This window comes from Acartia tonsa, chromosome 9, assembly GCF_053477335.1.
Source record: "Acartia tonsa isolate MP-2025a chromosome 9, ASM5347733v1, whole genome shotgun sequence".
NCBI lineage: Eukaryota > Metazoa > Arthropoda > Copepoda > Calanoida > Acartiidae > Acartia > Acartia tonsa.
The window spans coordinates 1,641,579-1,669,410 of NC_137268.1; the positions used below are offsets into that span (position 1 = coordinate 1,641,579).

The window sequence follows — 27,832 nt, forward strand, 5'->3', positions numbered from 1 at the left end:
CCATTGGACGACTCTGAAACTTACATTACAACGTATATTACGTAGGATACCTAAGGCCTAGTAGCTCATTGAATGTGCGTTAAATAGGATTTGATGAACCAAATAGATCATAATCTTACCTTAAAATGTATATGGTTTAAATTTATTTAACTTTTTTCCTTTATTTTTTAATCCGTTTTTTTTAGAGTAGCTCTAATACAAAAATAATAAAGGGAAACTTTGATCAGATGCAGTTTATGTGTTTTCGAATGTTTTTGTAAGTAGGTGTTTATATCCAGGGAGGGAGGGGACATTGGGATGTTTATTACACTAGTCCCCAAAGTTTTATAATAACGTTTCTTATTCATTGGCTTAACAACTTTGGCGACTTTTAATGAATTTGATTTGTTGGTTTATGAAGTTGAATATCCAATAATTGTATTCTACAGAAGGGTAAATTTATGTATAATCATTGGGGATAAGCATAAATTTATCGGTCCTTGTATTATCCCTTCAGATTTTGTATTTGTGTGTGTATGTGAGTTTGTGTGTATGTGTACATCTGAAAAAAATGATGTTGAGCCAACCATAAATGGTCTTTTTTACTGCAGTAAAATCGGAAAACTTTAAGGTTTTTTGTTCTCATACGTTCTCTCCTAGTCATGTTGATAATAGATAAATGCTTTAACACTCAGGGAGGGAGGGGACATTGGGCTGTTTGTTACACTAGTCCCCAAAGTTTTGTAATAATGTTCTCTTATTCATTGGCTTAACAACTTTGGCGACTTTTATTGTATTTTGATTGGTTGGTTCATTAAGTTGAGTGTCCACTAATAGAAGGGGTAATTTTGTTTATTCATTTGGGATGGACATCAATTTATCTGTCATTGTCTTATCCCTTTAGATCCTTGACAATTGGGAGAAAAAAATAAGTGTTTAAAGGATCAAAGCTAAAAATATTGCATTATCAAGAAAATATAAGTAATTATTCCACTAAAAAAACCTAGCTACTAAGATTTTGTTTATTTAAATATTTCGACCCATGGATCTAAAACGATAAGACAATGGCCAATATACTGTACTTCCCATATAATTATAGACAAAATTACCCCTCCTGTAAATTAGAATTATAGTGTTTGAAATGTCAACATAATGAACCAATAAATCAAAAACGATATAAGTCCCCAAAGTTATCAAGCCAACAAATGAGAAAACGTTAATATAAAACTTTGGATACTAGTGTAATAAACAGCCCAATATTCCCTTTACTCCCTGATTTTGACTGTATTTTGGAATTTTAATCAATCAATCAATTTAATTACAGGATCAAGTGCAGAGGCAAATAAGGAACTTTGGAAGAAGGAGAAACAATTGAGATTCTATATTAGAAGATCTTGTAAGGTAATTAATATGGTAGAGCTAGATCCCTCCTCAGTAAATTGAACCTATAAGAACACCGTGAAATTCTTTTTTAGTCCAAATTTTTGTACGAAAAGACAGTTATTAATAATTTTTTAGGATTAAAAATTGTAAATCTATAAATCTAACTAGTAGACATTACATAACTAAAATCGGTTTAAGTTTCTTAAAGGTCTTTCCTTATTTTGATATAGTCAGATGGCTAAATATTTTAAAATATTTTTATGTCTAACCATTTTATATCTGGCTACTATCTAAAATATCTATTTATAATTTTTTTATACAACTTACGGTGCTTACCCTTATAAGAGCCTAGCGAGCGGTGAACCCCTTCCTCTTTTTCATGAAATAAATTGAAAATGAGAATTTTTCCGTTAAATCTAACCCCTGCAGTGTTTCCCTGTATTCAATATTCAATTTCACCTACCTAACCTGACCTAAAGAAAACACAGGAACATAAACATATCTCAGTCCTAAAAGGTAAAAATAATTGGGGCAAAATATTTATATGTATGTGTTGTTGCCATTACTTGGGTATAATTAGTTTAACCTTCAGAGATTATCTTTGCTTTATAATGGACAGTCATAGTCTCATACTCACTACAGAGATACTAAAGAATTCTCAACAACAAAAAAAGAATCAATCATTCTACTACTTACACTAGCCGCTGCGCCGCTAGAGGCCTTCCCCATAATAGTTGAAAACTTTCTCTATATAAGAATCTTCACTGTATAGAAGAATCATATCAGTCGAGCAGATAGCATACATCTTTTTGCTTTTTTTAAAAGGATTAATTATTTCATCTTCCTATCTATACATATATGTACTTGTTTACTTATAATAAAGGTATCTATCTAACTATATAACGATTTAGGTAGCTAATACATGTATCTATCTAATTATCTATCTATTTTGGTAGCTAAGAACTGTAACTATTTACTAACTATCTATCAATTAAGGTAGCTAATACATGTACCTATCTAACTATCCATCTATTTAGGTAGCTAATACATGTAACTATATAACTATCTATCCAACCATCTCTCCATCTATTTAGGTAGCTAATGTATCTATCTATTTCAGACTCCTGCGTGGTTCTGGTTTGTGATAGTGCTGGTATTTCTCAACACCTGTACAGTTGCCATTGAACATTATAATCAACCCGTCTGGCTCACGGAGTTCCTTTGTAAGTATCTATCTAGCTTTCTATCTATCATTATATAGATTCCTAACTGTCTAAATTGAACATTATATTCAACCTGTCTGGCTCACTGTGTTCCTTTGTAAGTATCTACCTATCTATCTTATAATATAGATTCCTAGCTGTCTAAATTGAACATTATAATCAACCCGTCTGTAAGTATCTATCTATCTTTCTATCTGATTGTCTATCTATCTATCTTATAAAATAGATTCCTAGCTGTCTAAACATCTTAATAAACCTGTTTGGCTCACTGAGTTTCTTTGTAAGTATCAAGCTTTCTATCTGATTGTCTATCTACCTATCTAATTATTTCTAACTCACTGTCTAAATTGAACATTATAATCAACCCTTCTGGCTTACTGAGTTTCTTAAAAAGTATCTATCTATCTAGCTTTCTATATGTCTATCTATCTAACTATATATGTTCTGTACTGCCATTTGCTTATTTATCTAACTACTATTTTAAATTTAACATAATAAAAATTTGACATGTTGTAATAGCCTATCAAATTAAATTCACAGAAGTATTTAAACTTGAGTTTTTTCTTTCTTCTTTTTTTCAAAAGTCTAATAGTCTATATAGCTTTCTACCTAATAACTGCCTAACTATCTTTCTTTCTATATAACTTTAGATATATCAAACTTTTAAAGATTTAAGATATTAAACTTGATGTTTATTGAAGTAACTTAAAAACCTCATTTTAGCATACTAATCTTAATGTAACTCATTTATGGATTTTTTTTGTGATAAATGAAATGCCTTTTGTCTCTGACTTACAAGATCTTTACAACTATCCCCCTCTCATTAATATTAAATACAAAAGAATCTAATTTAAATTCATTTCATACTAGTCTTCTATTGAAATCCATCTCTAGAAAATATAATTATTCAGCATGATTTCAAATTTTATGGGGTTATTAAAATTAGTATCATTGCTTCATACATATAACAATAATCTAAGTTTTTTTTGAGAATGATTAAAGATAATTCTTTTGAACCAAATGTTAAAGAATATACTTTCTCGTATTCATTCGAGACCGATTACTGGTGGATTAGAACCGTTTTTTTCCTTACGAAAAAGTAATGTTTAGCATCGTATTATATCCAGATTCTACGAATATAAAAATGTACAATCATAAGATTAAAATCACTTTTTTAACACGTGCCTTCAGCATTTCGGGTCTAAAAAAGTAGTCTTATTCTTATAATTGTACTTTTCATGCTGTTTATAATACGATGCGAGAAAAAACTATTGATAATAACTTCCTACTATGATAAATTGTTAGTTGGAAGAATATTAGAGTGAAACACTAGAGGGAGAAAGGGTTAAATAACTGTATCTCCCCATCACAACCACCTTGTGCAACCTTTCTATTGGGTAATTGAAAATCAACTAATGGTGTCGCTTATATTAACACAGCAAAGTAGCAGAAAATAATTTAGAAGCAGACGTAAGAAGTCTTTGAAAAAGGAAGGGAGGTAGTTGTCTGTATATAAATCTATACTATAGATCTGTTGGAAGAATATTATTTTGTGTTCTTTTTGTACCATTAGATTATTAGAATCTTGATTTATAGAGATGCACTTAAATCTATGAATTAGTGATATGAATTCTGATAAATGATAATGTGAATATTAAGTGCTGATGGGGAGGAAGGGGATATTAGGCTTTTTATTACACTAGTCCCCTTAGTTTTCTTATTGTTAACTAAAGAACTTTGAGGACTTGTTTGTTATCTACATAAATCATTGGGGATGTACAAAATGGTAATTAGTGGTTGAAACGTAAAGAACCAACCGATCAAAATTCATTGAAAGTCCCCAAAATTGTTAATTCAACGAATAAGAAAACTTTATTATAAAATATTTGAGACGACTAGTGTAATAAACAGCCCAAATTTTTAGAATATTTATCTGATTCTTGATGTGTATTAGTAAATCCATAAAATATTTCTTGCTTTGGCATTTCTTGTTCTTACTACATCAAGTGCTTTAATTCAATTCAATATCAATCCTTGGCTAAAGAAAAGGATATGTAAGAGCTTTTTGAACAGATCTTAATTCAAAATGTATGAAACATGAACTTCTCGGCTCCAATAAAAAATAGACGGCTAAAACTTCTTATCAACATTCCCATCAATATGGAGCATAATTAAGTATAAAAAAACATGGCACCCAGACTGCTTATAGGAAGTTTTTTAGCTACATTTTTGTGAGTTACTTATAAATATTGTCATACTTGATAGTTTAATTTTCATTAGCCGAGAAACATCAGAGCTTTTCTAAAATGTAAAAACAAAGATTATATAAAGCTTAACAGGAACCACTTATTTTGTCTTTAAATAAATATTAAATCTAGGAACTGAAACGTTTGATGAGCCAAAATTTTCTAGTGATCATTCTTCTGCGAAAATTGATGATTTTGATTTGAAGCCAAAAAGGAAGTCAATCAGTAATTCCTGATTAATCTACTCTTTAATATACGAAAAGTTTAACTTTTCAAAACATATAGCTAAAAAGACTATACTAATATATAAAAGTAACATGTATGTCTGTCTGTTTTTGTGTATATCTGTAGCTTAAAATCTCGCTTACAGCTGGAATGAAATGGTTCTTTTTTACAGTGAAGCTTCCTAGAGTTCAGTAAGGTTTTTTGGAGGGATGTACATCAACCCTCCCAAGAGGAGTCATCCATGGAATAAATCACTCCCCCCCCCCACATTTAAAAACAATATTTTTTTCTTTTTGAAACTTAAATAGAAAATGATGGGTCGACCCTCTCCTTGAGACATCTTGGTTCTTTGTATTAAGAGCATTTTAGTAAGGTTAAAACTCTAATAAAATGATGAGAATACATTTGATTTGAAGATTAAATTTTCCCCATTCCTGATTAAAATTCAGCAAGGCATGTAAAAGTGATCTAACTAAGAGGAAGTAATCTTTAACTAATTTCCTATTAATACATTAGGGAGATATAAATTTAGGCTCAGCCTACTTAAAAGCTTTGGTGTTAGTGGTGTTTACCCCCTCAAACGTTAAAAATTTTCATTTTACCCCCTTCAAAATTTTAGAAATACAAACCTTACAACGCCTGATTTTAACTCCTCAAATTAAAGGCTTAATTTTTATTTTACATTTTTGTGGACCTATAATAATTGATGTTAATAGGTCAACACATTCAATAAACTGGTAGCTTTTTTGATTTGGAATTTAAAAAAAAATGCTATCACTTTAAACTGGCCAAAAATCAGCATGCTTAAATTAAAAAGGGCTAAGTAAGTGAAATTTTTATTAATGTTGCTAATATTTCACAATGATGTATTATACTATAATAGTTTAATTAGGTATAATTTGACCATTAACAATTTATATTTTTAATTGTGACCTCTTAAATTAGTGAAATTAAATGGTTGATTGATAAAAAATGTTTGAAATTGAATATCGAAATTTTAAAGTAAACATACTAGTCATAATAATTTTTAAAAGGAAGAGGGAAAAATATATTATTATTAATCTATCCCACAATCTTTAACCCACTATTGAAAAGCTACTCCAGGCATGATGATAAGATCAGCAAAGGGTTAAAGATTAATTTATCATCCATTTTACTATCCCAGTATCCCTAAAACACTATTACATAAAGTGTCAAATAAATATTTGTAAGAATAGTCCCAGCTCATTAAAAATTTATTTTGCCTCAAGTTTTGAAGTTTAACCCATTTCTTATTCCATTTAAGAAATTGATAAAAAATGTTGAAGGTTATTGGGAAAGTCTTGGTGTTCATTCGTTGTGACTTAATATGTAACCACAATTTATTTAATTTTTTCATCTTAAACTTTTTTATGTAGGCTAGAATGATAAGAAATGAAATTAGTATATTATCTACATGATGTCATCTAATGATTGTATTTTTTATGTTAATATGACAGGTTTTGATATGTTTTACAAGCTTTTGATTGGAGGACCTTTGAAATAAAGTTTATCTTACATATTTCTATTGTTTTACACCTTATACAGGAATTTAGCATATCATACTATATTGATTTCCTGGCAAAATATTGTCTTAACTTAATTTGCTTTTTTGATTACACACCTACATTTTTACTTCCTCTTGCCTCTCCACAATTTGTGTGTGTTTAATATCATTTTCCCGTTCTCACCATAGAATACCAATGAACTTTGACTCTGTCTCACCAAAGAACTTGTGTAAGTTTACCATGGGTAATATGCACACACATTATTAATGTCGTCTTTTTCAATGATTTATTTTCCCTCTGTCTTGTCAAAGAAATAGTGCAAGTTTAACCAAGGTATTTGCGCATGGTCTTTGTGCACACCCAAATAATGTTGTCATTTTCAATGATTTTTTTGTCTGCATCAACCATAAAATACCAATGAACTTTGCTTCTGTCTCATCAAAGCAATTGTGTAGGTTTACCCACATTAGTAATGTCGTCTTTTTTAGTGGTTCTTTTAACCTCACCAACCATAGAATAACAATGAACTTTGCCTTCTGTCTTATCAAAGAACTTGTGTAAGTTTACAAACAGGCTTTGTGCACACATTGGTAATGTAGTCTTTTAGTATGGCTTCAAATTTTTATCCGCTGGATTATAACATGTTCTCTGCCATACTAAAAAATCATATATTGCATCAAATTTCAGACATTTTTCCATGTATGTAGAAATAAAAATAATACCAGTTTTATAAGTATTGGCCTTTAGCTCTTGGGACTAACTGAACTGGTTTTAATTTTTCATTTTAATATCTGTGGAAAACTATCTTTAATATGATAACTCTTCCTGAACCAACCATCAAAATGATTAAATTTTTATATTTCAGTGGAAATTAAACTTACGTTTATTTGAATATTTATTAAGGTCATTTTAGAAGTTCCATTATCTTAGAATTTAATTAAAGAATCATTTGTTTGCTTCTGTCTCATCAATAAACTTGTTTAAGTATTTTTTGATGTAATCAAATAAAAGATTTTATAGCCTTTAAATAGTCCATATAAAGTTTCATAAATTATAAAAAAGTTATTATTTTATTTTAACTTTCTTAACTTTGGTTGTGTGATAACCTTTGATACTTTGTTTATTTCAGTTTTCTGTTAGAAATACTTGTATAATCACTTTGATTCCCTCTGAATCCTCTAGGTTTACTCCACTTGAAGCTACCAAAGATTATCCAACTATTTTTATGCTAATAAGGTTAAAATTACATTTCCTTCCTACATTTCTTATAATGCAAATTTTAAAGGAAAGAAATTGAGGAAAATGAAAAAATATTCAGTTCAATTTGGTTATAAGTAGAATTTATTTATTTATTCTTCCGCCTAATTTAATGAGTAGGTATGTTACTTGTCTTCTGAAAGCTAAAACGGAATCTTAGGATTTCAAACTTAAATACCCTAAACAATAATAACAGAAATATTTTTTTCCATTTTTATTTATATATATTTACATGCTTCTATCTATCCATCTACTGGTTATCATATGATTATATATACCTACTATACGTTTATTTAGTCAGAAAGGGGTGTTTTTTCTGAAGAAAAGATGTTTTGCCTCTCCAATTATAAAAATCATTAATTTAACAAGACTATAAGAGTGTGTATTAAGAAATATGTTCTAATCGTTTTCTAGGAATAATAAAATAATGAGATAGGATAACTTTTATATTAAACGTTGGATAATTATATTGATTTTTTCCTTTGATGATATACCCCTGCCTTAGTTAAACTCCCAGAGAGGAAGGGGATATCGGATGTCTAATACACTAGTCCCCAAAGTTTTTTTTTTATAACGGGTTCTTATTTTTTGGCACAACAACTTTGGGGACTTTTATTGAATTTTGATTGGGTAGTTCATTAAATGGAGTATCCAAACTTTTTAACCACTATTTGTAATCTACATAAGGGGTAATTTTGTGTATTATCATTGGGGAAAATAGCTTATTTTGCCATTGTCTCATCCCTTTAGATCCCTGGTAAAACTCCGCACAGTACATTTACTGAGATTGCATTTTCATATCTTCAACTTTTTTGGCGGAAATTTTTGATCGTTTTTTAGAAGGTATAATTTATCATAAAAAATGACATTTTTATGGACTAACCAAAAATATTGGTTGAACAAAAACAATGATATTTTTTTCCATATGTAACACAGCTATAACAGAATAAAAAATGAAAAATTTTAGAGAGGTAATAAAAATAGTTACAGAAACAATAGGCATACCTAATAACCTATAGTAAAAAGACTATAATTTCCCTAAAGAGTTGGATAATAGTATTAAGATAATGTAAGCATTATTTACCGATAAACCGACGTGAATATCTTGCTACTCATAATTTATTTAGTGTAAGTATTTATAAAACACTCTAAAATTTATCTTAACTTTAATGCATGACTTACACATTTCTTTAAAGAATGAATTTAAAAGCATTTATAATAAAACTAGTACAAAAGTACAACCAATTCGGACCAGCATTTTTCGAAAGAATACGCAGCTTAAAATTATCCCAGAAAGCTTTCCAAAAAATATTGAGAACCCAATCTGATCAGTGGCTAGCGAGTTCTTAACTATCAAATAAACAAGACCTTACTACTTAATATCATAGTATGATTAATAATTAAATGTTTTTGTTTCAGTTTATGCAGAATTTGTCTTCCTGGCGTTGTTTGTGTTTGAGATGGGTATTCGTATGTATGCTCTCGGCCTATCTGCATATTTCTCTTCAGCCTTCAATAGGTAATATTTATTATTGATTGATTGATAAGGCTTCTTAGTATGCGGAACGCGGCATTATAAAGACTTGAGAATATTTATCGGAGATGGGGTTTTAAAAAATGCCGCATTGATTGATTGAATGAAGACGATGGGATTTCAACACAGAGTATACAACTTAAGAATTCAAAATTTTAAAATTATTATTTTAGCCATTTGTATAATGTCTAATACAACTTAAATCCGTTTTCGCTGCATATTTTTTAGTGCATCTTTTTAGATCTGTATTAGACATTATACAAATGGCTAAAATAATAATTTTAAAATTTTGAATTCTTAAGTTGTATACTCTGTTTAGATTTCGCGAATGCCGCGCTTGTTATTTATAGCGTAAAAAATGTCGAGAAAAAACGCGGCATCTTTTAAAAACCCATCTCTGAGGGCGGATTTTATAAAATTTCTGTCGTCTTCGTTCAATCAATCATTATAATGAAAATGCCCCGTAGGAATCAGCATATTTATCTTCAGCCTTTAATAGGTAACAATTGGTCCAGTATGGCTTCAAAACTGATTAATATCTGTTGGATTAGAGCCGGTTTTTTAGCCATACTTAAAAATCATGTATAGTATTGTATTAAAAACAATTTTCGATTATCATAAATCTAATACCAGTTTTGTTATCTTAAAATTTTTCATTTTTATAGCCGCAGAAAGCTGTCTGCATAAACTATTACCATTAACAGTTTGGATCACAAAATAAACACCCCCCCGCCCCCCCCCCCCAAAAAAAAAAAGGTTCTCGTATATTTTTCCAGCATTAGATTTTTTCATTGACATATTTCTCTATCCTAGTTTAAATAACAAACAATTTACTAATTTTCTCCTTGGATGCCAAATGGCTAGCTCTAGCTTTCATGACTATACAAAAAGTCTACAAATTACCAAGGAGGGAGGGGACATTGGACTGTAAATTAAACTGGTATCCAAAGTTTCAGATAGCTCAATATGTGGGGACATTTATTAAATATTAAAAGTTGGTTTTAAATCTGCAGTGTCTATTTTAATAACCAATAATTTTAATCTACTTTTAATTTTGTTTGTCATTATTAAAGATTCACATCAATTTATCGTCCATTGTCTTATCCCTTAAGATCCTTGAGTTTTTGTAGTAATTTTCCCCAAACCCCGGTCCATGTTCTTCCTATAAGAAATCTAAAGGATAAGACAATGTCCGATTATTTGATGTACATCCCCAATGATGATACATAAAATTACCTGTAGATTACAATAAGTTGTTGAAACGTTTGGCCACTCAACTAAATGAACCAGCTAATTAAAATTCAACAAAAATCCCCAAAGGTTGTTAAGCCAACGAATAATAAAACGTTATTACATGGCTTTAGGGACTCGTGTAATAAACACAGCCCAATGTCCCATCCCGCTCTGTCCCTGCTATAACTGTTGGTCTGAAATGTAGACTGGTTAAATTTAATAAAGCTCTGGGTTTGTTCACCGCCTGCCAAAAACTAGACAATATAGGAATTCAGTTTCATATTTGCCAACTTATATGTATACATAGATAGAGATCAAATAAAAATTTTTAAGATTTATTATATTAAAAAAAAATCTTCTAAAATTTTTGAAAAAATCCTTTAAACTTTAGTTTTACATTGCCATATGAATAGGGAAACATGCAAGAAACAATTTTTAGTGTCGGAAAAAATGTAAGATTCATATTTTGTTTGTGAGTTAACCAAGCTTATATTATTCTCTGCATTATGTATTGAGAGCAAAATACTTTTATTCTGCAATCTTATTAATTAACTAATTTAATTTTAATATTAAATAATTTAAATCAAATAAAAGGCCTGAATATAAATCACTTTCCAAGCATAAAAGTGGCTGAGAAGTTCATTTGTTTATGCAAAAATTTATCGAATCATGAACAAAGAAAAACTAATTTTTTTAGTTAGTATAGGGGAAATGCCTTGTCCCATATGAAAGAGCACATATGATTAAGTAAATATATTCTTAACAATTAAATGGTTGGTTGTCTGTAATGCTAAAACAATCGAGATAACATTCTACAATAATTTAGAAGAGTAAAAAATCTATCAAAAGTCAGGAGGAAGGGGATTTAGGGCTGATTATTAAACTATTCCCCAAAGTTTTATAATAACGATACCTCCTTCGTTGCTTTAACAACTTTAGGAACTTTTATTCAATTTTAATTTGTTGGTTCACTATGTTAAATGTCCAAATTTTTTTAATCACTAATTGTAATCTAAAGAAGGGGTGCTTTTGTGTATCATCATCATTGGTTGTGTACGTCAATCTATCGACCATTGTCTTATACCTTTAGATCTCTGATAAAAGTAAAAAAAAATTAACTGAACTTTATAATTCAAAAATTGTTATATATTAAAAATTATTTGTAAGTTTGCAAGAGCATTTACTAAATTCTCAAACCTGTAAGATTCATTGATTAAATGTTTGAAGTGGAACAAGGATAACAATATTCAAAGTTAATGTTTTCTTCTTCTGGCGTTTCAGGTTTTAAAATGTAGGAAGGAATGATACTCGTCTAATAGTAATTCATCTGGAGGAAAGTTTAATCAAAATCATATGAAATATTCTTCTTTTTCACGGCCTTTACAAGAAATTTTTTAAATGTTCATTATTTCCTGTAAGCTGCTTAATCATTTTGAATTAACATACACCTTTTTAAACTTTTTTTTGTAACTTTGGGTAGATTACTATTCGTTGGATTAGAACTCGCTCACAGCCATACTGAAAAATTTAATATAGACTCGTATTACAGACATTTTCCCAGTAATATCTTATATTTTTTTTATTTTAGTATCCGAGGAAAGCTGTCTATAATACAATGAGATAAATAACCATACTTAAAAAAAACAAATATTAGTATTTTATTTCTTTGAAACTAATGTTTTTTTTCTGTTTTAGGTTCGACTGTATTGTGATAGTAGGATCTATTTTGGAGGTAAGATTTATTTTATGTTATCCTTATACTAAAGTAACAGGATCTGTGTGCGTGTGTATGTGTCTGTACCACTGAGAGCTTCTTGGAAGGTTTAAAACTATTATGAAATCCCCCCAGCGAAAAATAAATACTAATTGTCTTACTTTTTATTTTTAGAACTTTAATTGAAAGTGGGTGGGTCATCCCCTCCCCCTTCAAAGGCCGCTAGAGGCCTCTAGTGTCGTAGCCGTCAGTAAAAGAATAAACTAAGAGGGTGATATAAAAAAAAACCAAATCATTTAGGTTTTATGAACTTTTTGAAAACAATAATTAATAAGCCACTTTAATATATGTCTTAAAACTATGGAGTTGCTTAACCACAATAATTGCCTAAAATTACATAATAAATAAGTTTCAAAACGATTAGTTAGCACCTAGTTAAAGAAAAGCTTTGTCTGTAAAATTTCGAAACATTTGAGGGGCTTATGGTAGGGTTATAGATGTTATAAATGCAGAAAAAAATGATTTTGTTAACCAAGCCTTTATTCTTTCTCTTTCTTTATTGAATGCAGTAATACTGTTTTTGATTCATTGTAAGTTGTAATTTGTGCCTGTCTGATTGTGCAGAAAATAATTGACCTAATTCATATAAAATACATCATGAATAAAGGCCACAAAAAAACGATTCATTTGAAGTGTATACCAAAATAAACATTTATTGGTCATAGCACGCAAAAAAAAGAATTAGCGATTGTATAATGCTTATAAATCATTTACAATCCCCTAAATTAGCTTAAACCCACTAATGGACCCGTTGCATTGGTATATTTCCTGAAGAATAAGTTTAGCCGTTACCATGATCTTAAGCTTCAGACAGACAACAATCGTTCTACTTTGTAATATAGACTAGTTATTGAAATCTTCAGATTCAGACAAGTAAACCTTACTACTTAATATAACAGGATCCTCTATTTTTTTTCAGGTGTTATGGGTAAATTTTCGAGAGCGCGCAGGTTCATTTGGTCTTTCCGCACTACGTGCTCTTAGACTGCTTAGGGTCTTTAAAGTTACAAAGTAAGTATTTTAAACTAGCAGAACTACTCTACATATCAATCTTGTCTATTTTTGTATGTTATGTCTGTTTCAAACTCATTATCCATTATTATCTCATTATTATTAATCGATATATTATTACTTGGTTGTTACTTAAAAAGATATGGATAATACCTCGTTTTTATGACGTAACATGCTGATTTTTTAGGGACTTTCTTCGTCACCCCGTAAGATAAATAGCAAAATTTACACTAATTTAAAGTTACTTAAACGGAGTTTAGCTATGTTATACTATAATTCTTACAGAAGACGAATTTCAATAGAAGATTTCATAGAGTAGTTTACATAGATTATAGAGTAGCTTTTTAACTAAGAACTATATTAGTATTATAAGTCTAGAAAAACGAAAAGGAAAATTATTCTGATTAACAAAATATAGATCATTTGGAAATAGTCCCATTCCTATTAAGGGGTGAATCGTCGTATTTTAAAATGGCTTTTTATAGGTTATTTTAGGTTAGGTTAGGTTATATTGGGTTAGGTGATTGCCCCACAGGGTTAGGCAATTGGCCCCGCAGGTTTACAGTCCCCGGCAGGGGCTAGAAATAGGAGAGAAGCTACTGTGAAAAATACGAAGAATCACCCCTTAAAAAAGGGACTATACCCGATCATTTAACTAAAAACTATTTCAGTATTAGAGAACATTATTTTTATAAAGACAAAATGTATGGATTTAGTAACGTATAAGCTGACATAACTATCTTTTATGATATTTAGTAAAAACCTTTATTTTCATAATTCTTTTTTTCAAGATACTTTTCTCCCAATTTTTCTCAGAATTCATTTCTTTCTATAATGAGAACTGTCTCAATGTGTTAGGATTGTGGCTTGTTTCTGAGGTTACAAGGATATGCTAATGGACGAAAAATTAAATTTAACCCAAACTTGTTTTTGTCAAATAGTTGCTTTGGTAACAGATTGATTTTACGGCCAATGTCATATCCCCCCCCCCCCATCCTTCCCAATGGGGAAAGGACGTGAGGGAAGGGGATCAAAGCGGTAATACTTCCCCCTAAACTTATTTTATATAAAAAGAAATAAAAGATAGTTTTAAAACCCCTAAAATTGTTAAGGGAGTATTTACCCCTCCTCCCAATTTTTTATATTTGACATATCAAATCGTGTGGAATGGAAGGTTTAACTCGAGTTTAGATGCGCAAATGCTAGTTAAACTGAAATTGTATATCTAATACCTATTGGCGCAAATGATAGTTAAACTGAAATGGTATATCTAACACCTATTGCAGATTAAGGACACATACATTTCAATCTGTAGATTAGAATCGCACTGCGTCTTTTTAACTTTAAAGTGACATTCCTTATATGAAAGTTACAGGAGCTGGATCTTTAGATCATTTTAGTGGTGTGCCAGATCGGGGTGCGCCGAATTTCAGCCAATCACAGCGCGGCATTTCATAAAATGCTGTGCTCTCATTGGTGGAAAGTTGGCTCACCCCGATCTGGCTCACCACTAAAATGATTTAAAGATCCAGCTAGGATGTCTCTCTGTCTGTGTGCCTGTGTGTGTGTATTGCTAACCGCTGGACCAAAATGGTTCATCTGTATAGAAAAACTTACCATAGGAATTATTTTTGTTAGGGGTACCTTCATCCTATCAAGAGCAACCAACTCCCATCAATATTTTAATGCTCTTTCTTTTTAAATACCCCTCCTCCTCCTTAAGTGCCCCTAGAGGCTGCTTGTTTTGTGTATGTCATACAGTTTTTGAAAAAAAAACATAATTTTTGGACTGTTATCAAGAAAGATTTTTGAAAATGTTGGGAATAGTCAAGTCTATATTTAATTTTATCCATCTGTCTACTTGCTCTACAATGACAAATAATTGCCTTAATTATGACGTCATGCTTATATGTATAAACTCTTATTGGTTTCCAATTTTCCGGGTAGACATCTGGTGATGCTGACTTAGAGAATATACGGTACTATCCCGTAATTAATATGTGGACCTATATAAGCTTCCTTCTCCCAAAAAAACAGTGTCAAGACAAATAAGAATGTCCTGAATTTATTACAAACGTATTATGGGGACAAACGTACTAGTACGATAAACTCTCTATGGCACAAACGTACCAGGATCCAAACCTTCTAATTTTTTAAGAAAAACGCTCCATGATTTTTTTAAAAATGGTAGATTTTGTTTTTATATTTGGAAGATTTTTTTCATTTTAAAATGAATTTTGGACAAAAAAATAAGTAAACAAATTTTTGTTTTATTAAATCTTGTATAACTACTTGAATTTTGTACGTTTTTCGTTGTTCCAATTATTAAAAGATAATTCAATTTTCGATAAAAAAAATCAGGAGAAAATAGCTTGCGGATCCAATTGCCTTAAATAATTTTTCTCGAAGACTGGAATTAAATTGTGGCCTAATTGAAAAAATAAAGGATTTTACCGAATATTCTATCATACAAAATAGATCATTGTTTCACACACACACACACACACACACACACACACACACACACACACACATACACACAAAATACTTCTCATTTAGTATATACTTTTATTAAATCTCAATGGATTCAACCATAGATTCTTATATTTTATGTTGTAACTTCTCTGAGAATTTTTAATATGTACATATCACAAATAATACCCCTACTGCTAACATATCAGGTTGTAATCATACTAAAGTATCTAAAGGGATAAGACAATGGCCGATATTTTGATGTACATCCCTTTTTTAGATTACAATGGTTGAAACGTTTGGATACTTAACTTAACCAATCATTAAAACACCAATGAAAGTACCCAAAGTTTTTGAGCCATCTGATAAGAAAACGTTACTTAAACTTTGGGAACTATTAAAAAAACCGGAATCATACCTGTGTTTAGATACTGGTCTAGCCTGCGTAATCTGGTTGTGTGGCTCTGATGAACTATAGTTGTAATCATACTTGTGTTTAGATACTGGTCTAGCCTGCGTAATCTGGTTGTGGCTCTGATGAACTATAGTTGTAATCATACTTGTGTTTAGATACTGGTCTAGCCTGCGTAGTAATCTGGTTGTGTGGCTCTGATGAACTATAGTTGTAATCATACTTGTGTTTAGATACTGGTCTAGCCTGCGTAATCTGGTTGTGGCTCTGATGAACTATAGTTGTAATCATACCTGTGTTTAGATACTGGTCTAGCCTGCGTAATCTGGTTGTGTGGCTCTGATGAACTATAGTTGTAATCATACCTGTGTTTAGATACTGGTCTAGCCTGCGTAGTAATCTGGTTGTGTGGCTCTGATGAACTATAGTTGTAATCATACTTGTGTTTAGATACTGGTCTAGCCTGCGTAGTAATCTGGTTGTGTGGCTCTGATGAACTATAGTTGTAATCATACCTGTATTTAGATACTGGTCTAGCCTGCGTAATCTGGTTGTGGCTCTGATGAACTATAGTTGTAATCATACCTGTGTTTAGATACTGGTCTAGCCTGTGTAGTAATCTGGTTGTGTGGCTCTGATGAACTATAGTTGTAATCATACTTGTGTTTAGATACTGGTCTAGCCTGCGTAATCTGGTTGTGTGGCTCTGATGAACTATAGTTGTAATCATACTTGTGTTTAGATACTGGTCTAGCTTGCGTAATCTGGTTGTGTGGCTCTGATGAACTATAGTTGTAATCATACCTGTGTTTAGATACTGGTCTAGCCTGCGTAGTAATCTGGTTGTGGCTCTGATGAACTATAGTTGTAATCATACCTGTGTTTAGATACTGGTCTAGCCTGCGTAATCTGGTTGTGGCTCTGATGAACTATAGTTGAAATCATACTTGTGTTTAGATACTGGTCTAGCCTGCGTAATCTGGTTGTGTGGCTCTGATGAACTATAGTTGTAATCATACCTGTGTTTAGATACTGGTCTAGCCTGTATAGTAATCTGGTTTTGGCTCTGATGAACTATAGTTGTAATCATATTTGTGTTTAGATACTGGTCTAGCCTGCGTAATCTGGTTGTGGCTCTGATGAACTATAGTTGTAATCATACTTGTGTTTAGATACTGGTCTAGCCTGCGTAATCTGGTTGTGTGACTCTGATGAACTATAGTTGTAATCATACTTGTGTTTAGATACTGGTCTAGCCTGTGTAATCTGGTTTTTGCTCTGATGAACTATAGTTGTAATCATACTTGTGTTTAGATACTGGTCTAGCCCGCATAATCTGGTTGTGGCTCTGATGAACTATAGTTGTAATCATACTTGTGTTTAGATACTGGTCTAGCATGCGTAATCTGGTTGTGTTGCTCTGATGAACTATAGTTGTAATCATACTTGTGTTTAGATACTGGTCTAGCCTGCGTAGTAATCTGGTTGTGTGGCTCTGATGAACTATAGTTGTAATCATACTTGTGTTTAGATACTGGTCTAGCCTGCGTAGTAATCTGGTTGTGTGGCTCTGATGAACTATAGTTGTAATCATACTTGTGTTTAGATACTGGTCTAGCCTGCGTAGTAATCTGGTTGTGTGGCTCTGATGAACTATAGTTGTAATCATACCTGTGTTTAGATACTGGTCTAGCCTGCATAGTAACCTGGTTGTGGCTCTGATGAACTATAGTTGTAATCATACTTGTGTTTAGATACTGGTCTAGCCTGCGTAGTAATCTGGTTGTGTGGCTCTGATGAACTATAGTTGTAATCATACTTGTGTTTAGATACTGGTCTAGCCTGCGTAGTAATCTGGTTGTGTGGCTCTGATGAACTATAGTTGTAATCATACTTGTGTTTAGATACTGGTCTAGCCTGCGTAGTAATCTGGTTGTGTGGCTCTGATGAACTATAGTTGTAATCATACCTGTGTTTAGATACTGGTCTAGCCTGCATAGTAACCTGGTTGTGGCTCTGATGAACTATAGTTGTAATCATACTTGTGTTTAGATACTGGTCTAGCCTGCGTAATCTGGTTGTGTTGCTCTGATGAACTATAGTTGTAATCATACTTGTGTTTAGATACTGGTCTAGCCTGCGTAATCTGGTTGTGTTGCTCTGATGAACTATAGTTGTAATCATACTTGTGTTTAGATACTGGTCTAGCCCGCATAATCTGGTTGTGGCTCTGATGAACTATAGTTGTAATCATACTTGTGTTTAGATACTGGTCTAGCCTGCGTAATCTGGTTGTGTTGCTCTGATGAACTATAGTTGTAATCATACTTGTGTTTAGATACTGGTCTAGCCTGCGTAGTAATCTGGTTGTGTGGCTCTGATGAACTATAGTTGTAATCATACTTGTGTTTAGATACTGGTCTAGCCTGCGTAGTAATCTGGTTGTGTGGCTCTGATGAACTATAGTTGTAATCATACTTGTGTTTAGATACTGGTCTAGCCTGCGTAGTAATCTGGTTGTGTGGCTCTGATGAACTATAGTTGTAATCATACCTGTGTTTAGATACTGGTCTAGCCTGCATAGTAACCTGGTTGTGGCTCTGATGAACTATAGTTGTAATCATACTTGTGTTTAGATACTGGTCTAGCCTGCGTAGTAATCTGGTTGTGTGGCTCTGATGAACTATAGTTGTAATCATACTTGTGTTTAGATACTGGTCTAGCCTGCGTAGTAATCTGGTTGTGTGGCTCTGATGAACTATAGTTGTAATCATACTTGTGTTTAGATACTGGTCTAGCCTGCGTAGTAATCTGGTTGTGTGGCTCTGATGAACTATAGTTGTAATCATACCTGTGTTTAGATACTGGTCTAGCCTGCATAGTAACCTGGTTGTGGCTCTGATGAACTATAGTTGTAATCATACTTGTGTTTAGATACTGGTCTAGCCTGCGTAATCTGGTTGTGTTGCTCTGATGAACTATAGTTGTAATCATACCTGTGTTTAGATACTGGTCTAGCCTGCGTAGTAATCTGGTTGTGGCTCTGATGAACTATAGTTGTAATCATACTTGTGTTTAGATACTGGTCTAGCCTGCGTAATCTGGTTGTGTTGCTCTGATGAACTATAGTTGTAATCATACTTGTGTTTAGATACTGGTCTAGCCTGCGTAGTAATCTGGTTGTGTGGCTCTGATGAACTATAGTTGTAATCATACTTGTGTTTAGATACTGGTCTAGCCTGTGTAGTAATCTGGTTGTGGCTCTGATGAACTATAGTTGTAATCATACCTGTGTTTAGATACTGGTCTAGCCTGCGTAATCTGGTTGTGGCTCTGATGAACTATAGTTGTAATCATACCTGTGTTTAGATACTGGTCTAGCCTGCGTAATCTGGTTGTGGCTCTGATGAACGCCATCTCCTCTATCTTGTCCCTTCTGCTTCTACTGTTCTTGTTCATTTTCATATTTGCCCTACTCGGCATGCAGGTAGCCATTTTATTTATATATCATCATAAGCGACTACGGCCCCTAGAGGCCTCCAGGGGCATTTGAAGGAAGGAAAGGGGCTCGGCCCTCCACTTTACGTTATAGTTTTATATAGGTTGGTGGCACACTCACCCAAAATCGTAAAGAACCTTAAGATACATTGCAAAGGAGAACCAAATCGGTTCAACTGTTAGCAAGATCTTTCAGTACAGACAGACAGATCGAGATCCTGATACTTTTAAATATGAAGAACAGACAGCTAAAGTAACAAAAGGACTTAAATTTTTATTTTATTTTTCTTTGACGTAAAAGAAACTTTATGATTTTATATTTTTTGTCAAATGCTTTACTTATATCTAACTTACATAAATTAAGTCAATGTTAGAATCGCGGCTCTTCCATGAGAATGAATTTATTATTACTTGAATCTTACATCAGAATATCATGTAAACTAACAAAGTAAAACTAGTAGCTAGCTAAAATAACGATCCACCCCCATACCCCATCGAAGTGATATCCATATTAAGAATAAATTGACGACAATTTTGTCAGCTATAATAATATCCACGAAAATGCTATATCCCTTTCAATAACGATTAGTGACCCGTTACTCTGTCCGGTATGTTTGAATAAGTTTTACCTGGATTAACTGAAATTTTTTTGTTATATTGAGCGGATTGAATCTCATAAAGTATTTTTATAAAGCTCCAAATAAATCAAATGGCAATTTAATAAATTGAAAACCTCTATTGAAAAGTATGTCAGAATTGAAGGGGAAAAAACACTGACTAAAGCATTGCTTGATAGCATAAACTATTTTTGATATTAGATAAAAATGAATTAAAAAAGTATTTTAGTGAAGATTCAATATAACAAATGGCAAATTAATAAACTGAAAAGCTCAACAGAAAATTATAAAAGTATGTCAGAATCAAAGGGAGAAAAAAAAACACTAATGCATTGCTTGATAGCAAAAACAGAAATTGATGAAACGGTGATTGTTGATCAATCAAAAAAAAGCCGGCAGCTGGGAAAACAATTATCCTACAACACAAGTTTTTTTTTTCCTTACACCATCTATCTAAGCAGTGAGATGGATATATATTTGAAATATTTTTCCATTATGCTTTCAAAACCGAATTATATCCGCTAGATTAAAACGGGTTCCCAGTTTTACTGAAAAATCACGTATAGCATCATATTACATACTAAACTATTTATTTAAATTACATTGAAAAGCTGTCCATAATACGACGCAATAAATAACAATTATGGTATTTAAAAATATTTTAGAAATAAAAAAAAACATATTGTAAATTACGAAACAGGAGTTTGTGGGAGGTTTAAGGTTGGCCTACCTTCCATTATGTTTTATTCCAAAAATAAATTTGGATTTATTACAAAAATTTAAACTTAGATAAAGTAACAAAAATATATTTTGATGAGATTAACTTTTGAAAAAACATTTATTCTTAATTTATTGGCTGTTACATTTTTTTTACCAAAGAGTTTTTTTTCCCTCAGATATGTATCCCTGTCCTTTTGAGGTAGCAGCCAAACAAATTGAATTGACCGTAATTTAGCAAAAAAATGCATTGCCCTGCTTTTTCTTTATAATTGGCTAATGGAGTATGGAGGTTTCACTGTGGGACAAAATTACTTCTTCAAAATTAAAAATAATCGAAAATTTAAGTTTCTTTAAAAGAATTGTGTTATATGCTTTCTTTGTTTATAACAAATACAGTATTATTATTTGTAAAGTCAAATAAATAGCCTAAAAGTATTCCAAATCTTGAATTAAAATAAAATAGCCTTTAAACATCGTGAGACCTACCTAAAGCTTCCCGAAATTGGAAACACTAATAGCTTAGTGGTCAGGGAAAAATTAACAGACAAACTAAATTCTTAATACTTTACATTCTATTAAATAAAGAAGTAAGATTTTTTATCTGTAGAGAAGGATCTCGTTAACCTGTAAACAGATATGTGATTCCTTTACAGTGAAACTACTCATAGGTCCAGTAAAGGTTTTTAACTATTTTTGGGGAGGGAACTCCTAGAAAAAATGACCCCACAATAAACAATAATTTTTTTCTTTTTTAAAATTTAAAATTGGGGACAGGGTACACTTTCTTCCTCCCACTTTAAGTGTCCCTAGAGGCCTCTAGAGGCGTAGCCACTAGTAATAATATTTGCAATCAACTGTCTTAAAACATACACTAGACAAGATATTATATTACCACTGTGGTATTATATATAGTAAGGATAAATGCCTGTAATGAAAAGTGTGCTGACCAAATGGATTTATTATTACTTGGATCTTACACCAGATTTTCATGTTTTTTATAATAGTGAACTTTGTAGCTGGCTAAAATATGATCTCCCCCTCCCCTTCTAATGAATAAACGACCAGACCAATAAATACGAGGGGATATTGCAACCCTAATTAAATACAATTTTTCTCCTGTCATAATATCCATGTATATTCTACATCCATTGCCGGCCATGCAATCAAACAATTCCAACACCAACCTTGGACCAAATACTTCTTGTGGGTGTTCCTTGCATGTGAATAGTTACAAAATTAGCAAAACTAAGTCAATGAATAATATTAAGATTTCACATAATGAGCCAAAAAAAATATTTTATTATCTTCATTTTACTCACAGAAAATATCATTATAAACTGTTCTATGCTTTAGTCAGACGGACAAACATCTATATACTTTATTAATGTACTAATAGCTGCTCCCCTAACTACAAAGGGCTCTATATTAAAAGGGGTACGGAACATCCTACTTATATAAAAAAAACCTAAAACCACCTCTAGATTAATGAAGAACTCAATGGATTATTATCTTGAGCTACAGACAAAAACTTACTGCTTTGTCATAAGATGGTAATTTTGCTGATATACTTTATAAATTATTTTTTTTACAGTTTTACAGAAACGTGTAACTTTTCCTCATTCCATTTCCCTCTCCACCTTCTGTATGCAAACTTTTTATTTCATTTCATAATCAGAATTGTAATAAACATAACTTTTATTAGGCGCCTCAATTCCATACAATTTATATTATAATAGATTTATTACTACTTGGATCTTATACCAGATTATCATGTACTCTAATAAAGTGTAACTTGTAGCTGGCTAAAATAACGATTCTTCCGTGCATAAGTATGTCCATATTAGCAACCAAAATTTACAACAATTTTTCCCCTGTCATAACATCCCGGATATTCTACATACAATATATTATTGTAGAATGGTCTTGTAGCTAAGTCTATAAGTCAGAAAAGAAAAGTTTGATAAATGATAAATGATTTTTTTTTAATGATAAAGAAGTGTCTTTTTTTAAAATTATTAAAATAGCAGAATTTCTTCATTGTTTTCAATCATAATGTAACATAATAAACTAATGGTTTACACTTAGTGCTAATTTTCAGAACAGGGAAGAGGGGGACATAGGGCTAGTCCCAAAGTCTTGTAAAAGCATTTTCTCGTTGCCTTAACAAACTTTGGGACTTTTATTGAATTTTATTGGTTTCTTCAGTAATTTGGTTATCAAATCGTTTCAACTACTAAATGTTATCTATAGTAAGGATAATTTTAATAATTATCATTGGGGATGTACATCAATTTATCAGCCATTGTCTTATCCCCATAGATCATCAAGAACAAGATGCTTTGTTTGTTTGATTTATTTTATGTAATAGAACACGTTAATTTAAACATTTTAATGTATTCTAAATTGTCAGAAAAGTTGGAAGCAAAATAGTTTTTTTTTAAATTATTGTCCATACCCTGCCACTGGAGAATTGTAAGTGTAGGTTTTATATTTTGCTAATGGATGGCTACAAATTTATAATATATATAACAGTTTCCATCATATTTATATTGAAAACATTATATCCCCTCATAACCATCCTGTCATATAAAGTAGTAAGGTTTTTTTTGTATTTAGCTTCAGATTTTGATAACTACTGAACAGATTAGGTTCTTAATTTTATGGAAGCTTCTGATAGGTCCCTTTAGTTTTAGGCTATTAAATTATTATATCTAAGTTTAGTTTTAAATTTTCCTACTTTCTATACAGCTTCGAATACATAGCTTAAAACAAGAATGACAACATCCATAAAAGCGAAGAGCTGAAATGGTAGGACAAACGGACATTAACACTTGTAGTATAGTGTCAGAACTGAATAATCAGAATTTAAAAGTGTAAGAGTAAAATTGTAATTAAATTTGTTGAAAAACTTCTTGATACAGGATAATGTTTATGGACATACTTACATTTTTAGGACTTTAGTTGCTTTGCTTATAATATTGTACTTTGTTGTCCCAGGAATCAATATACCAAAAATCAGATCAAACGGATAATTAGATCACATAAAAATTTGTTGTTAAATAAGTAGAAAAATCAACATGTTTAAAATGGACGCACGGACGTAATGATTATAGAGTTGCTACGCTTTCTAAATCGTACCTAACTACTACAGGAATCACCATGCAAAGTTTTAAATTGATAGGACATTTCTAACATGCCTAAATTAACGAAAAAAAGCTATCTATCTCGGACAGACGTACGGACGGACCGACCCTAATTATAGAAAAGCTTCGCTTTTAATAAGGTTGATTTCTTGTTCTATTAGAATAGTTATCTATCGCATCGTATTAGACATAGCTTTACGCGGATAGTAAATTGAAAAATTACAAGATTAGAAGGCCCGTGCTAACAAAACTATTATTAATATTATGATTTTTAGTTTCATTATTTGTAGAAAATTGTCTATAATACGATGTGATACATACATTTTTTCGTATGTCTCAGAACCGATTATAATCCAGCGAATATTAAACGGTTTCAAAGCCATACTGGAAAGAATTGAAGATTGCAGCCGAGAATTGTGTTACAATAACACTTTGAAAAGATATTGCAATTTTACATTAGACACAGTGTAATAGACTGATAGGAGGCAAGCACACGAATTAAACTTGGATTTGGTGAAATGTTCCAATAACTTGTAGACTATGAAACATTTAAAGGGTCCTCCCAGGGACGTCCAAGCCTTTTTATTGGGGGGGGGGGGATTAATCTTTATTTCATAGAGGCATTTTTTTTTTGCTTTTTTTTGGGGGGGGGTAAAAATTAAAAATCCAAAATTTTGGGGGTAGCGTAGGGGGGAGGGGGTAAACACCCCTTTACCCCCCCCCTTAAACGTCTATGGGTCCTCCCCTCCCATATATTCTCAAGGGTAATCTTATGGCAGTATTATTAGGGATAAATGAAAAAGTGTGTTAAATGGCTTTTTCTTTAACAAATTATTATACAGAATATTTGTTCTTTTCCCGTTAATGCTTCTAGCTGCCTGCAATAAATGATATTAATGCTGAAAGTGCCCTGTAAGAAAAGGTGTAAAACAAAGCAGCCCAGGGTTCGATTCTTAAAATATGTTCATATTTCTTTTCTTGGTCACTAACATGGATTATGAAATTATTTATTTATCGCATCGTATTATTGACAGCTTTTCGCCGATTTTAAAATGAGAAATTAAAGATTAAAACCTTGAGGCTGGAGGCCCAGGCTAACAAAACTGGTATTAATTTTATTATCTTTATTTTAGTATTTGTGGAAAATTTTCTGTAGTAAGAAACTATACATGATTTTTCAGTATGGTTTAGAACCGGTTCAAATCCAGCGGATATTGATAAGTTTCAAAATCATACTGGAGAATAACATTAAAATTTTTTTTTAGAGCAAAGTAACTTTATAAATTTGTTGTTCTAATATTAGAGTAAAACACTAGAGGAGTAAGGGGCTTATGCCGACTCTTAATTGGGTCTTTGAAAATCAACCAATTGTGTCGGGAATATTAACGAATCTAATATCATAAAACAATTTGAATGCAGACGAAAAAGGTCCTTGGAAAAGGGGAAGGTAGTTATCTGTATATACATCTATACTATAGGTCTGTTTATAATAAACATGAAAATTAAAGGAGTGAGCAATTTGTTTTTTTTTATTTAAGTATTGGCCTCAAGATTATTTTTCATTGTAGAGAGCATCATACACTTTTCTTTGGCCTGTACTCACTATAATATATATTTAAGTATTGGTCTCAAGATTATTTTTCATTGTAGAGAGCATCATACACTTTTCTTTGGCCTGTACTCACTATAATATATATTTAAGTATTGGTCTCAAGATTATTTTTCATTGTAGAGAGCATCATACACTTTTTTTGGCCTGTACTCACTATAATATATATTTAAGTATTGGTCTCAAGATTATTTTTCATTGTAGAGAGCATCATACACTTTTCTTTGGCCTGTACTCACTATAATATATATTTAAGTATTGGTCTCAAGATTATTTTTCATTGTAGAGAGCATCATACACTTTTCTTTGGCCTGTACTCACTAACATTGTACATTCTACATTGTTCAGGGGTAAGAGAACATGCAATTGAGTAGAAAATATTCTTTAACTTGTGGAAAAAATGAGCGTTCTAATTATTGGAAAATTATTTTATGTTCTTTATTTAGACATACATACCCTTTCAGACGTAAATATATCATACCCATAAATCTTTAGTTAAATATAAATATCTTGGTCTATTACTTTACAGAAGATTAATTTATTTTATGCTTTCTATTTCATAAAATACATTTGAACATGATATAAAACAATTCATTAGTTCTCTTTTAACTTTCTTAAAAATCAAAGCATTTGGAATTCTTAAAAAAACTTTTGCCTCACTAAAATCAGTTTGCCTCAATATAATTTTAGTGAGGCAAAATTATCCCCTCTAGATTTTTAGCGAGCCTCACTAATTTTAGTCGAAGCAAAATTGTAAGTAAATTTGTTGAAAAACTGCTTGATACAGAATAATATTTTATGGATATACCTACATTTTTAGGACTTGGTTATAGAGTTGCTTCGCTTTTAATATTGTACTTTGTTGCCCCAGGAATCAGTATACCAAAAATCAGATCAATCGAAAAATTTGATCACATAAAAAAATTTTGTTAAAAAAGAAAAAAAATCGACCTGTTTAAAATGGACGTACGGACATTCTGGTAATGATTACAGAGTTGCTAAGCTTTTAAATACACCTAAACATTAAATAGTTAAAAATGCATTGTTAGTGTTCCCATTTTCATTCATGAGCTAGGTGGTAATAATTTCATATTAAATAGCAAATTGTAATAATTAACCTAAATTTAGGCAAATTTGCATTTATATGCCTCAAATATAGAACGCAAATTATACAAGCAACGAGACCTTTTGGCATAGTCCGTTTTTTTGGGAAATACAGCATCCATGGATGGAGGGGACCTTGGGCTGTTTATTACACTAGTCCCCATATTTTAATAATAACGTTTTCTTATTCATTGGCTTAACAACCTTGGACTTTTATTGTATTTTGATTGGTTATTTCATTTAGATTAGTGTCCAAACATTTCAACCACCAATTTTAATCTACAGTAGGGATAATCATTGTATTTGAGGATATACAATTCATCGGCCATTGTCTTATCCCTTTCGATCACTGTCCATCACTTATTATAGATTGGAAGCGTACTCATATATTAGTATGGGGGGGGGGGGGCGGGGGGGGGGGATCAATTATTTTTCTAACACCTTCACACAATCTAAATTGTCAATTACAATAAAAACATTATAAACTTTGGAAATCAAAACTGGAAGATGGGGGAGAAGTATTGATACTCCGAAGCGACTTTTGGGATTTTACCAACCTTTCTTCTATGCATTTTAGCTCTTTAATTATTATTAGAGTTAAATAATAAACAAAGTGACCCAAAATTTGTTTTAATTTATTATGCTTAAATTAAAATTTTATAATCAAGAAAAAACATATTTTGAAAATGTTTTGATACGATCATTGTCCATTATTTAAACAATAATAGTTTTCTTTTGTATAACAATAACAGCATGCTATGTTACAAAACAAATAAAGAATATAACATGCCTCGTTTCAATTGATATTCTTCGTATTAATTAAAATACATTGATATATAAGTAGTTTGATAAAATTATTGTATAGT

The 27,832-nt window shown here is 31.4% G+C and overlaps 1 protein-coding gene across 1 annotated transcript in view; it reads left to right on the forward strand.

Moving 5' to 3' along the window:
• Nucleotides 1-27,832, forward strand: part of LOC145327988 (voltage-dependent calcium channel type A subunit alpha-1-like) — a 186,549-nt gene that overhangs the window by 78,344 nt on the left and 80,373 nt on the right. The window contains exons 16-21 of the mRNA XM_080171515.1: nucleotides 1,304-1,380; nucleotides 2,483-2,585; nucleotides 9,259-9,358; nucleotides 12,302-12,338; nucleotides 13,300-13,391; nucleotides 19,645-19,762. Coding sequence (XP_080027641.1) covers nucleotides 1,304-1,380; nucleotides 2,483-2,585; nucleotides 9,259-9,358; nucleotides 12,302-12,338; nucleotides 13,300-13,391; nucleotides 19,645-19,762 — 527 coding nt within the window. The remainder of the gene's footprint in view (nucleotides 1-1,303; nucleotides 1,381-2,482; nucleotides 2,586-9,258; nucleotides 9,359-12,301; nucleotides 12,339-13,299; nucleotides 13,392-19,644; nucleotides 19,763-27,832) is intronic.